Source organism: Hemitrygon akajei, chromosome 10 (assembly GCF_048418815.1).
Source record: "Hemitrygon akajei chromosome 10, sHemAka1.3, whole genome shotgun sequence".
Classification (NCBI taxonomy): Eukaryota; Metazoa; Chordata; class Chondrichthyes; order Myliobatiformes; family Dasyatidae; genus Hemitrygon; species Hemitrygon akajei.
The window spans coordinates 30,276,802-30,291,004 of record NC_133133.1 but is presented as its reverse complement, the minus strand read 5'-3'; the positions used below and the strand labels follow the sequence as shown (position 1 = coordinate 30,291,004).

The window sequence follows — 14,203 nt, the reverse complement described above, 5'->3', positions numbered from 1 at the left end:
TGAATTATCATTACTCACAATGGTAATCAATAGGAATTGCTTTAACTTCACAGTAAGAATTAGTACAGAATATAAATACCATATCCTTTTCAGCTTTCGCAACATCTTCACTTGCAGATTCAGTTTCGCATGAAGATGTTTTTCCCACTTTAACTAATAAAGTAAAAAAAAGTTATCAGGCATTTATCTTAGAACATGAAACAAGCTTCTGACAGTTCGATGTGGTACAGAATCAAAAGGCATTTAATTCAATGCCACTAGATATGGCAAAACTGCCAACTAAAACAACCAGAACTCAGCCTTAATTTCTATGTCATGAAAAACAATTAAAATTTCAAAAACTGGGAGGCCAGAATATATTGCACAAAAAAGATAACAAGTAATGAACTGTTTTATTTTTAGCTTTCAACAAGTTTTTTTAATTTACTTTGCTTAATTTTTTATTAAAATTAATGCCTTAAAGAGTATATATTTATGGTTCAGAATGTAGGGTCAAGAGAAATCAACAGGGGTGACATTCAGCTTTCCAACAAACTATCTCCCTACCCATAAACTCAAGAAATTCTGCACATGCTGGAAGTCAAGAGCAACACACACAAAATGCTAGAAGAATTCAAGCAGGTCAGGGAGCATCTATGGAAATAAATAAAGAGTCGATATTTTGGGCTGAGATCCCTCATCAGGACTGGAAAAGAAGCCCCTTTCTTTGAAGAAAGAAGACATCTCATTAGTTCTGGAATGAAAAGGCTCACCCCAAGAGCAGATGCAACAGAGATGGAAGAACTGAGAAAGAACAGAGGCATTTTTACAAACGCCAGGGTGGGAAGAGGTATAGCCCAGGTAGCTGTAATAAACAATAGATTTATAAAAGATATCAGTAGATGGACTGTCTCCAGAAATTAATACAGAGAGATCGAGAAAGAAGCAGGATAGAAGTTGGAAGCAAAATTGATTAAGTCAATGAGTTCAGCATGGGTGCAGGAATCAGCACCAATGCAGTCACTGCAGCCGCATAGGAAGAGTTGGGGTGCGATAACCAACGTAGGCTCGGACTGTCCATATATTGGTAGCCTCCAACCTGATGGCATGAACATTGATTTCTCAACCTTCTGGTAACTGCCACCACCAACCCCCCCCCCCCCCCCTCACTTTCACACTCCCCATTGCTGTTATCCTTTCTCACCTCCCTCTGCTGCTCTTCTCCCCCATCTTCCATGGTCTTTTATCCTCTCCCATCAGATCCCCCCCACTCCTCCAGCTCTTTATCTCTCATCAATCAGCTTCCCAGCTCTTTACTTCACCTCCTCCCTCTCTCCCAGTTTCACCTATCACCATGTACTTTTTCCTCCCCTCTCCCCCACTAATACCCTTGCACCCCCCCTTCCTTTCCAGTCCTGAAGATGGGTCTTGGCCCAAAGCGTCGAATATTCACTCTTTTCCATATGCTGCCTGGCCTGCTGAGTTCCTCCAGCATTTTGCTCCTTCTTGAACTACTGCATTCCCATTTTCTTACTCTTTAGCCTTCACTGAGCTCTCACATTTTGTGCAATTTGCTTGTAAAGTTTCAAGATAGTTAAATCAATTGCTGTTTTAAATTTGAAATATCTCCTTTCCTGTTCAAGATGAACTCTAGTCTCTAAAGGGTGATTTCCAGCACCCTGTGCTCCCTTTTAAAGGATACCAAGTTATATACGTCTAGAAAGAAGGATAAGTAGTCAGATACTGTCGGAGTTGAACCACGTCTTTACTACTTATCTAAAAGTACATGGCTATGGGCTATGGCAAAAGGAAAACTTTTCCAACATATTCCTATCTTATGTCTTATTAGGTAGTGGGACATAATGAGAAATCAAATGCCTTGGGAACTTCTTTTCCCTTTCGTATGCCTCATCCTGTTAAGTTTCTGGTCACTGGTGACTAGGTGCCCCACCATTTCCGGTTAGCAAAGCACTTCTGGAATTCAGCTTCCATTTCCAAGCTCAGACCCAGGTTAGTGAAATCTGGAACCAAGTGGCCCTGACAAAACCCAAGCTGATAAATCAGTTACACTTGATGACATGGTGCCCCAAAAAAAACTGTCAACTTGCTGATGCTTGTGAAGGCAGGCTCATGGAGTGATAGCTGGCCAAATTGAATTTTTCTGGCTTTTTATATATGTGACATACCAGGATAATTTACTACACACCAGGTAAATAATTCTATTGTAGCATGGAGTTGGCATGGAGTGCTACTAAATACTGGCACAGAAGACTTGCTGTATTTAATTCATTCAACTATTCCTTAATATTATGAAGCAAACCAAATTGGGCGAAGAAGCCTTCAGCATTGCCAAGACTCAGAAAATGAATCACTATTTGACCTTTTCATTACAAAGACAGCTGTAAATGATTCAAGCTCTGTTGTGTTTTTTTCCAGATGTTCACTCCACTATTGTTGGCATCTTATCGTTAGCTAACTCTTGACGCTATTCCTGGAATACTCTTTTACACTCCTCATGAACCACATGCGACTCCTCATCAGTAATAAAGTGATGAATGTACTAGGTACTTTAAATGTACATATTCTCCTGCTACACAATTCAGCTTATGCTAATAATCTACAGCAGCTCTCGGAGAGCCAGTGTCATGCTGCTAGTCTTTGCGGAATTATGCCCATTTAGCAGGATGGTAAGGACATAATACTTCAACTTATGGTGTGAAGATAGGACTTACTGTCCATAAGGACCTGGCAAAGCTGATCCTGCCCATGCTTTCATGGACAGATGCACAAAGTCAATAAGATCTGACCCTTTGTGCTGGATTTAACAGTAATGTCCTGTAAAATTCCATCAGCACGGTGAATAGCAGTGCTGGATATCTTATTCAATGCCTCCTACTTTCTTCCTAGGTGTCTCAAAAATGCCCACACACTGCTTTACTGCTCCCTATTGTTGCCTCCTAAACTGCATGAATAAAAGAAATGCACCCCTTAACAGATATAGGACGGAAAATGGTCCAATGAATTTCTTCTTGCAGTTTTAATATCCATTCACAGATTGCCTCAACAAATATGGTAATATGCTACTTCTTGAACTTTCTCAAAAATATTACACCATGAGTAAAACGATTTTAAACACAGTTACAACTAGGTTGAGATGATTTGACTGACAAGGACCTTGAGGGTAAAGGCATCCCCAACTTTTGTTGCTGTTAATCATCTAGCTGTTGGTGGTCATAGGTTTGAAAAGTAATATTACCACAGTACCCATCTCCCCAGTGAGGGGACATTGAAGCCAACAGATAGGGACTATTAAGTGCTTTTCCCCCCAACAGCCTCAAACTCCATAAGTGTAAACAGACAATGAATTTCCCATCACTGCAGTGGAAATTCATCTTCCACCCTACATACTCTTTCATACCAAAACCACACGCTTATTGACACTATGTTCTTGATATCTTGGCGTAAGATCAGATTCATCTGCTGCCTTTTCAAAGAAATTGTGAATGTGGCCTTTTGTTTTGGTGTACTTGTTGTGAAAAAGACTGGCACTCTCTTTTGTTCACAACTGAAATTTTGCACCATCAGACTTTGAATGGTGCTAATGCTGCCTAACTTTATAGATTTGTTTCCTTTTTGTAAATTATTGCTTCACTTTGCATGGATTTCTCCACACCACAGAAACTACACAGTGAAATCAAATGCAGAATCACTGAACAGCACAAGAAGATAGTTGTTTCACTGTGCTTGTAGAGCGTCTTTGAAAGAGCTATACCATTATTCCTATTCCTCTGCCTATATATATCTATCTCTCTATCTATAAATATATCCCTTCAATAGTTTTCCTTCAGGTATTTTATTAATTTAGACCAGAATTAGGTACCAGTGTCAAGTAAAATGTTAATTCCTCATGACATTCATCAATCATCTCAATAAACCCCATTATCCGAATCACCTGAATATAAAAGGTCAGGGGCAGCCACGGTTGATTTCTTGAGCCAACCCTACTGATACAATAGGCTAATTCCTTCAAGAGAATGTAGATTGAACTAACATTTCTGCCTCGTCCATTTACTGTGAGACATGTCCACAGCAGAGGGCAAGGGCAATAAACTTGTGAAATTAACACTTACTATTGCCTAACTAAAGCATTTTAATCTCAAAGGCAAGATAAAAATCAACAATCTTTTTACCTCTGAAACAGTTTGGGCGTAAATGCAAAGGTAAAGGTTCAATGTTGACAGCAGAATGCTGAAATGTCAAGATGGTCCTGTTAGTATAGAATGGTAAGAAAAGTTTGTGAACTCTTTGCAGTTACTGGGTTTTCTGTATTAATTACTCATAAATTGTGGTCTGATCTTCATTTAAGTCATAGTAAGAGACAAACACAATCTGCCAAAACTAATACAATTGTACGTCTTCCCATAATACTAAGTACACCATTTAGACAATCACAGTGTAACTTCAAAAAAGAATGTGAACCACTGGGGTAATGCTTTCTACAAAAGCTATTTGGAGACAGGTGTTCCAATCAATGAGATGAGATTGGAGGTGTGGGTTGTAGAGGTGCCCTGTCCTATGTATAAAAAAACCCACAAAATCAGGTTACTGACAGAGCTTGCTCTTCTCATGGAAGATCTATTTATGTGCACCATGCCTTAATCAAAACAACTTTCAGAGGACCTCAGAAGAACTGTGGAGATCTACAAAGCTGGAAAAAGGGTACAAGCATTTCTAAAGATCTGAGTGTTCATTAGTCCACAGTAAGAGAAATTATCTACAAATGGAGGAGATTCAGTACTGTTGCTCCTCTCCCTAGGAGTGGGCATCCTGCAAAGATCACACCAAGAACACAATGTGCATTGCTGAAAGAGGTGTAAAAGAACCCATGGGTAACAGCAAAAGACCTGAAGAAATCTCTAGGGCTTGCTCAAGTCTCTGTTCATGTGTCCACTATCAGGAAAACACTGAACACTGGTGTTCATGGAACGAATCCACGGAGGAGACCACTGCTCTCAAAAAAAACTTTGCTGCACGTCTCAAGTTTGCAAAAGACCACCCGGATGTTTCACAATGCTTCTGGGACAATATTGTTTGGACAGTTGAGACAAAAGTTGAACATTTTTTGGGAGAACTGCACACCACTATGTTTGGAGGAAAAAGGCACTACACACCAACACCAAAACCTCATGCAACTGTGAAGCATGGTGGAAGGAACATCATGGTTTGTGGCTGTTTTGCACTCTCAGGGCCTAAACAGCTTGCAGTCATTGAGGGAACAATGAATTCAAAATTGTATCAAGAAATTTTACAAGAGAATGTCAGGGTAGCAGTTTATCACCTGAAGCTTAATAATAGTTGGATGATGCAATAAGACAGTGATCTGAAAAACAAGTGCAAGTCAACAATAGAATGGTTTAAAAAGAAGAAAATTCATGTTTTGGAATTGCCAAATCATAGTCCAGACCTTAACCCAATTGAGCTACAGGAAATGTAGTTGCTGGTCAGACTATGTTAATAAATACAAGGGTTCACATACTTTTTTCCAACCTGGACTGTGAATGATTAAGCAATGTGTTCAATAAAGATATGAAAAGTATGTGTGTGTTACTAGTTTAGGCAGATTGTGTTTGTCTATTATTGTGACCTAAAAGATCAGACCACACTTTGAGTAACTAATGCAGAAACTCAGGTAATTGCAAAGTGTTCACAAACTTCTTGTAACAGGATAATGATGAAATTGTAACTATCTGCAGAAGACAATATGATTGCAACAATTACTGTATTGGCTTTGATGCAACAAAGTTCACACCCAACTAGAATGGCATTGTCAGTTAAATACTGAATTAAGTAGCTTACCACATGTACAGTTAATAAGAGGAATCAAAAAGGTGCAAACGGGAACTGTAATCATGTCATACATTTTTCCTTAATACAGTAATAACACAAGGTAAAAAGAAGAAATAGGAGTCGACCATTTGGATCCAAAAGCCAGCAGAATCAATACAATGGCCAATTCTGTCCGTCAAATACACTTTCAGAATTGGGTTTAATATCACTGTCAAGTGTCATTAAATTTGTTGTTTGCTTATCTGCACAATCCCCATATCCTCCAATACATATCCTTAAACATCTTTTTGATCTCAGCCAGATAGTCACTATTCACTCCAAAGAATAAAACTAAAGTTCCATCACTTCAAAATTGCACGTTTGTCAGTTGCTAATGAAGGATCAAATACATACCCTTGACTCATAAACAACCATATGTTTGAGCTGAGGGCCCAACATGCAAGTATAACAAATCTGAGGCCGCTACATGTAGGATACATGTCAAATAGGGCAGAGGATAGAAACACAATTTATCTTTAACATCTGAGATTCTGCAACTGGTATAACCTCGCACTGTTCCCAAAAATTACACTGATGCATCGCTTATCCCCTGTGGTGGGTGTCCCAGAGTGTAACAGTGGTGTAACAATTAAATTAAGGCCTGGACAAAACCCAAAACTCAAATCCTACCATGGCAGCTGTGAATTTTAAATACTGTCAATAACTTATTTAAATATTATACTGGCCATTGAATCATAGAGTTGCGAAAACAGACGTCCTCAGCAATCCAATAATTGTTGAGAATCAAATCATAATTTAAACGACTTAATTCGACAGACAATAGATTCTTATATACAAAGGATATCCAATAAATGCACAAAAGTAACAAGATCAGATATGATCCCAATGATTTCACAAGACACAAGGAGCCAAATGGCCTTCTATTTATGTTCCCTTAGCTCACTAAATTTAGAAGCACCATTTCATAATAACAATCGGACACCCTAAGAATCAATATTTTCTGTTTTTGTTTACTTAGCTGCAACCAAGCTCTAAGATCTTTGTGGATACAGCAGATTCCAGTTAATTGCGACAGCAGCTTAGCTGGAAAAATTCTCAAGGAACAAAATCAAATCGAGAAAATTGCTGGGATTCTTTTGATTTATTTAGGACACTAAGCCACTTAATTGGAGCAGGAGACTTGCTGAACAGGTTCTAACTATTGTCAGTTGCATGCGCTTGTTTGTGTGTTCAAAAACCAGTGATTTTTGTCACTGATAGTTGGTAAGAAATGAACAATAAAACAGCTCACAACTATTTTGCTCACTGTTGTTTCAAGCATTTGGGCTTGGAGGTGCCAGAAACGACCAAAAGTTTCACTACTTCAAGTGAGGAACTACAAAGAATTTGAAGCTTTCTATCGACAATCATCGTGAATGTTACAATGAAAATGGAAGATTTGGAGACACCTTTGTATGAAGGCACTAGGTATCCACACTAATTTTTTCCATTGCGTACACTGCATGAATTCCTCTGTAAGTATTAGGAACAAATAAAATTTTATTGATAGTGTTCTAATTTGTTCTGTATTTCATTTAGATAAGTAATTTGTTACTCAGCTTGTCTTTTTTAAAAAAGTTAATTTTTTAACTATTTCCACAAAACTTCGGCTAATTGGGGCAGCCACTTTGAGACAAAGGAAAAGAGTAACAAATGTTGTGCAATAAATATTTATTAGTATTCAACGCTAAAGATCCTTGAAACAACGCAGATGGCATTTTACTTTTCATCAGATTTCAAGCAGCCTGATGATAAAACTCTAGAAGCCCATTTTGAGTTGAGGGTTGGAAAGTACACGTGGGGGTGATGGAGAGTTGGCTAAAAATGGAGTGCTAGCAAACAGCCAGATGCAAATTTCAACCCTGTGTGAGGTTTTCTTGTAACCCCTTGCCAAAGTTGGTTTGACCTTGGTTGTCTTCTAACGGCACTTTCCTCACAAGACAACAACAGCTGGTGTGAAGTTAGAGCTGTTGGCTTTCAATGCAAGTCACCTTACAACTATATCAACTGGAATTATCAATGATGCATGACAGTTTGAACAGAAGCAGAAAATAAAGGCACGACAGTTTGAAGGTACAACTGCTACTCTAATGTGCCATTCCATTCATTGTTCACCACAGTCAGTCACCATTATCCGTAAACGATCAGAACCCCTTTCTGCATTCATTGATTAAAAGTGCAGACGTGGCTTAAGACCATAAGACATAGAAGCAGAATTATTAGGCCATTCAGCCCATCAGGTCTGCTTTGCCATTCCATCATGGCTGATTTATTTTTCCTTTCAACACCAATCTCCTGCCTTCTCCCTGTAACCTGTGATGCCCTTACTAATCAAGAAACTTTCAACCTCCATTTTCAATACACCCAATGACTTGGTCTCCCCAGCCATTTGCAGCAAAGAATCCCACAGATTTACCACCCCTTGGCTAAAGAAATTCTTCCTCATTTCTATTCTAAAGGGAACATCCTTATATTCCTAGATTCATCCACTACAGAAAACATCCTCTCCATGTCCCTCACCCCCATCTAGGCATTTGACTATTCAATTGATTTCAATGAGATCTTGCCCCTCCCCATTCTTTTCTGAACTCCAGCAAGTACAGACCCAGTGCCATCAAATACTCCTCGCACATTAACTTTTCCATTCCTGGAATCATTCTCTTGAACCTTCTCTGGACCCTCACCAATGCCAGCACACCCTTTCTTAGATAAGGAGCCCAAAACTGCTCACAATACTCCAAGGGCAGTCTGACCAATGCCTTATTAAGCCTGAACATTACATACTTGCTTTTATGTTCCAGCCTTCTCAAACGAATGCCAACATTGCATTTGCCTTCCTTACCACTGACTCAACTTGGAAGTTAATCCTTAGGGAATTCTGCAGGAGTCCCAAGTTCCTTTGCACCATTTACAAAATAGTCTATGCCTTTATTCCTTCTACCAAAGTGAATGACCGTACATTCCCTGCACTGTATTCCATCTGCCACTCCTTTGCCCATTCTCCTAATCTAAGTCTTTCAGCAAACTCCCTGCTTCCTGAACACCACCTGACCCTCAACCTATCTTTGTACCATCAGCAAACTTGGTCACAAGGCCAATTTCATTATCCAAATCAGTGATGTACAACATTTAGAGAAGAGGGTCCCAAAACCGACCCTTGCAGAACGAAACTATTCTCCGGCAGCCTTTCATTCCCACACTACCAGTCAGCTGATCTTCTATTCATACTTGTATCTTTCCTGTTTTACAGGTGTTCACTCCTAATTGCACAAATGCGTATATACAAATAGACATTTACATCCATTTGAGCAAACAACTGACCAAGCCTTGTAAAATAATTTTACTTTTGCTTTTTCTTTTTTCAGCATTGTATTAGAATATTAGTGTACACAGTTGTGCCAAATGGTGCCAAAATGGCTGCCATTTTAAGTCAGCAAACTGTTAACAATGAGGATGAATGTACTTCATGGGTCACCAATATAGGAAAGATGAGGTTTAGTTTGCTTCCCAAAACCAAGAAACACAAACTTTCAAAGAATAATGCTATAGTCTCCTGATAAGCCTTAGAAGAGCTTCTAGAGGACAAAGAATGCCAAAAAATTGCTGTAGCTTTAGTGTGGATAAAACTAACAGGTCTCATTTTGTTTAAAAGCAGCAAGTAAGCTGCTCTTTTTGTTGCCATAATCTTAAGCAATTACCATATCAAGCCATACTAAAATATCCACTGCTTGATCACTGACTTCACCCTTGAATGACAGGGAAAGCATTCCAACCTTTAGTAAGTTAGAAAGAACACTGATCAGATTTTTTAAATATAAGCACCCAAGCAGCTGTCATTCTTATTCATTCACTGGCACGGTAAAATAGCAGACTGATCAATTCTCATTAAGTTCACCAAACAACAGTGCTGTAATTTAGGAGGTACTCCCAACAGGAGACAAGAATGCTCCTAACCCAAAGAGATAGTAAAAGAGAAACAAAATTAGGATGAGAGAAATTGGGAAAGTGGAGAAATAGGCAAAGAATCACCTAGATCTTTCTTTATAGATTGGAGGCTATTGAAACACAACCAAATTATCATCCACTGGATTCCATGGAATTCAGCAGTTACTGAAAAAACAAATCCCTGTCAGCACAGAAATTGTGTTATCCTGCAGTACCATTTTCACATTGGGTTTTCGATAAGAGAACCAGGCTTAATTATATATTAAAGGAATGACGTGTGATACATGAATTACACATACTGATGCTACATGTAAACATGACCATAAGCCTATCACGTTTCACCGAGTTATGGAAGCTATCAAAAAAATATCAGTGAATAGACCCGGCTGGGAGTCTATTTGAATGATTTATGAAGGGATTTAGCCATCTAAATTGGGGGGCAGGGGGGACACAGGTGAGATTTCCCAAGGAAGCTGTAGTTGAGCAAAAAGAGAAACATTCCCACGAAATGTAAAGGCAGAACATTCAAAACTAAATATCCCTGGCAGATAAAGTTATTTGCGGTATCTGACAAATGTCAAGTTTAGAATACAAGCTGAGAACCAAGAATGCACTCAGTTAGAGGAGAATTTTAAATAAAGAAAACACAAAGAGCCAAGGGGAAAAAAAACAGAAAGCATCATAACAGAGAACCCAAAAAATTACAAATAGGAACAGTACAGTTTAAAAACAGCATGGCAATTACAGACAAAAAAAATCTTCTTGTACAGAGTACGTGACTGAGGTTCCCAATGAGACCTTGGCATCTTTTCCTCATGAGGGCAGATAATGCTGCAGAAGGAATTATTAGGAAAAATTGATAAAGGATGGTGTAACTCAAATCTTTCAATACTTTCAATATGAACAAGGTACCAAAGAACAGGGGGATTGCCTATGCTATAACCCATTCATAAAAAATGCACAGGTGTAAAACTGCTAACCAGCCTGCTAGTTCTAGGAGGATGATTAAGTCTGCGCTAATAAAGGAAAAATAAAAAGCAAATAAATTGCACTTGACTTATGCATTTTCAAGTTCTTTGATGAAGTACCTGTTGAAAACCTGAATGTAGACTTCAAAAGACAAATGCCATCTGATATTTTCAAATATGTCAGAAAGTAAGTTTTGTTCTAATGAACAAAAAACCTTGTGAGAGATATACATCTAGTGCCTCCAGGAAGCATAAAAACCTTGATCTTTTGTTCTTTGACGTGGTTATTGCAAATATAATTCCAAGGTCCGTGGATGACATAGAGCTTAGCAATGCAGTAAATATAGAGCATATTTTATCTTTATCAAAATATCAATTTTATTTACACGTATATATTCTGTAAGTACCAACATGGAGAGACACTATAATCAGGTAGCACCATTTCAAGAATTAAAAAGTGTCATCTAATTTTGATAAAATACACTAGTTAGGATAAATTTCCCCAGTGAGTCAGCAGCCAAAAATTTCAGTATGAAATTTTAAAAAACAAAAGGGAAAGTGAGAATTATTTTAATCCCAGATTATGCACAACTCCCCACCACCACATGGGAATACTGAAATCTAGAAAATACCACATGGAAAGCACAGGAACTGATATCCAAACTAAAAACCCTAATTGAAGAGGACTAATTTCCAGCTTTTGTGGGAAATAGATTAAATTGGATTCAACTCCTTCTTATCAAGCAAAAGGTCAATTCCAATATCTTGCTTTATTCTTAAATTATGGTTTTTCTATTCCAAAAAGATAAATCAGAAAATGATCAAAATTCCTGTATTATTCTTCAGAAAGGTTAAGCTAGGCTAGAATAATTATTGCTAACATGCAAGATCAAACTTTCAAAACAAACATCAGCAGCTTTTATACAAACTATTATTCGTATAAAAACAAACAGCAGTTTTCCAGTAAAGCCAGTAGAAATCAGGACAGGACAGATTTAAGACAGGAGCAGTAATGAAATCAGTATCAGGAGCAACAAACTACTGGAGCACCCAGCTGATGGAGCTGCATTTGTACGGAGGTGAAGGTGGGGGTGAAGAGACTATCGACACTGCAGATGAACTAAGAGTTGAGAAGGAAAATGGCCAGTACACAAGGGGGATTGGTGAGACTGAGGCCAGAAGCTGACTGGTGCATTGAAGGAGATCTGAAGGATGATAGGCAGATGGAGCGAACTGGGGAAGAGTTAAATTGGAAGACAGAGCAAGTGAATGAAAAGTGGAAGCAAAGAAAAAAAACAGATGGAGAGGGTGGATGGAAGGGAGGAGACAACTGGGAAGATAATAAAGTAGGAACACTAGAATCTGGTGAGCTGGTGGTAATGGGAACCTTTAGGGCAGAGATGGCCAACCTATGGCACATATAACAAAAGTGGTGCATTGCACCCCAGTGATAATAATAAAGTAAGCCACCCATGCAAAAAGTATTAACCAAAAACCAATTTGTAGAAAAAAAAATCTGTAACAGGCATTCAAGGAGCTTAAAGCTAGAAAATAGGTTTTACTGAAAATAAGTCTAAAACTTAGCAATTATTTTTAGCGATTTTATTATTTCATGCACAACTTTTGGCAAATTATCTTCTTTCAGATCTGTTTTCAATTAAAATAAATGTTCAATGAGTCAAACTAGGAAAGGACTTTTGTTCTGCAGCATTCCACAACTGTTCAATACACGGTTGATACTTGTTTGACTCCGAGGCGCCAGGCGTCTACAGCAGCAGTGCGTCACAGGTTTTTGCCAGTCAGTTTATAACTGACACTCATGTGCTACGGAGTTGAGCTTTGTTCGTCCTTTATGAACATTTGCAGTTTTGCACTTTTTCAAAAATTAAGCCTTGCTTTTACATTCAGTTACCCATCACAGTGCAAAAGAAATGCATAAAGTGATAGCAAGCGTGAATTCAATGAACAATGGGAAAATGAGTTCGTATTTACAGCGGGTCCCTCAGGAAAACTGTTGCGCATTGTTTGTATGTCTCACATAATATGGTTTGATCTTAATAGACACTATAAAACACAACATCAGACTGAAATAGAAGGAAAACTGAAGCTAGTGCTTGGGTCTGAGTTACAGAAAGAATATGCGAATAAGAAAAAGGAAAAAGGAAGAAATCAAAAGACGACAAAATATAGATAGATAGATACTTTATATTCGTTAATAGTTTCATTAAGGTAAGTAATGTTTATCGTGTTTTTGTATTAAATCAATATATCATGTAAAAATGCTAAATAGGTCTATATTAACACATTTTTACAAGAATTGAATAGGGGTACAAGAGTTGTATGGTGCATCTGAATTCGTGCGTGAAAAAATTGACGCATGGAATGTAAAACGTTGGCCACCCCTGTTTTAGGGGAAAGGTCAGGAATTTTATGGGGGGGAAGAGGGGATGTGTAGGGTAAAATATATGTGTAGTAGGTGAATGGAAACAGGAGGGGGGGGAATGAAGGGTGATGAAAAATAGATTAAAATGAGAAGCCTGCAAAAGAGAAGTGGGGGGGGAAGGAGAAATAAATCACAGGAGATGAGAGATAACTGAAATGGTAAAAATCAAATCTTCATACAATTAGGTTGTGGACCACCCAGACAGAATAATCTGCATTGGGCCTCAACCTGGCCGTGGAAAAGGTCAGGGGTTTACAGGTATTTGTGGGAATCCTTCCTTCCTTATCAGATTCCAACAAAGGTAGCCTTTAAGTTACTGTTTGTTTCTCTCCTAGCCTTTTCACCTGCTTTATCTACTCACCTCTCTCCAAACTCGACCCTTCTCCTATTGAAATCCATCTATCATCTACTAGCCACTGTCTTACGATCCCCACTCCAATTTATACTTTCCGCTCCAGTTATGGTTCAAAGTTTCAAGCCTAAACATCAACAAATCCTTCTCCCAACACATTAATTCTTCTTGACCCACTGAGTTCCTCCAGTTTGTTGCTCCATATTCCACCATCCTATGTCATGTTTCCAATGAGAATCAGGACTGGCAGCACCTGAACTGATATGGAAAGGTTGAATTAATATTTTTTTTTGAGTGTCCCATTAACAATCAAATAAATCAGGTTAAATATCGTGACTGCTGCAAACCCAATAGGGGCTCAGCTCATTGGCGTCTGCTTTAATGCAATACCTCCATATTACAGAAAATGAATGAGAAAGTACAGAGCATTACCAAGCTCTTATCAGACAACTTTATGAGGGGAAGCTTTACTTAAACTTAAAACTCAAGAGGGTTTTTCTTTATATACAAAAGTCAGCAAGTTAAATCAAAAAGGACTATTTAAGACCATAAGATAAAGGAGCAAAGTAGGCCATTCGGCCCATCAGGTCTTCACCATTCAATCTGCTGATCCAATTATTCCAGTCATCC

The 14,203-nt window shown here is 38.4% G+C and overlaps 1 protein-coding gene across 6 annotated transcripts in view; it reads right to left on the bottom strand.

The window, feature by feature from the left end:
* Window positions 1–14,203, bottom strand: part of LOC140734261 (zinc finger MYM-type protein 3-like) — a 101,957-nt gene that overhangs the window by 60,008 nt on the left and 27,746 nt on the right. For all 6 annotated transcript variants that reach the window (XM_073057987.1, XM_073057988.1, XM_073057989.1 and 3 more), the window contains exon 3: window positions 80–153. In XM_073057987.1, the coding sequence (XP_072914088.1) occupies window positions 80–153 (74 nt within the window). The remainder of the gene's footprint in view (window positions 1–79; window positions 154–14,203) is intronic.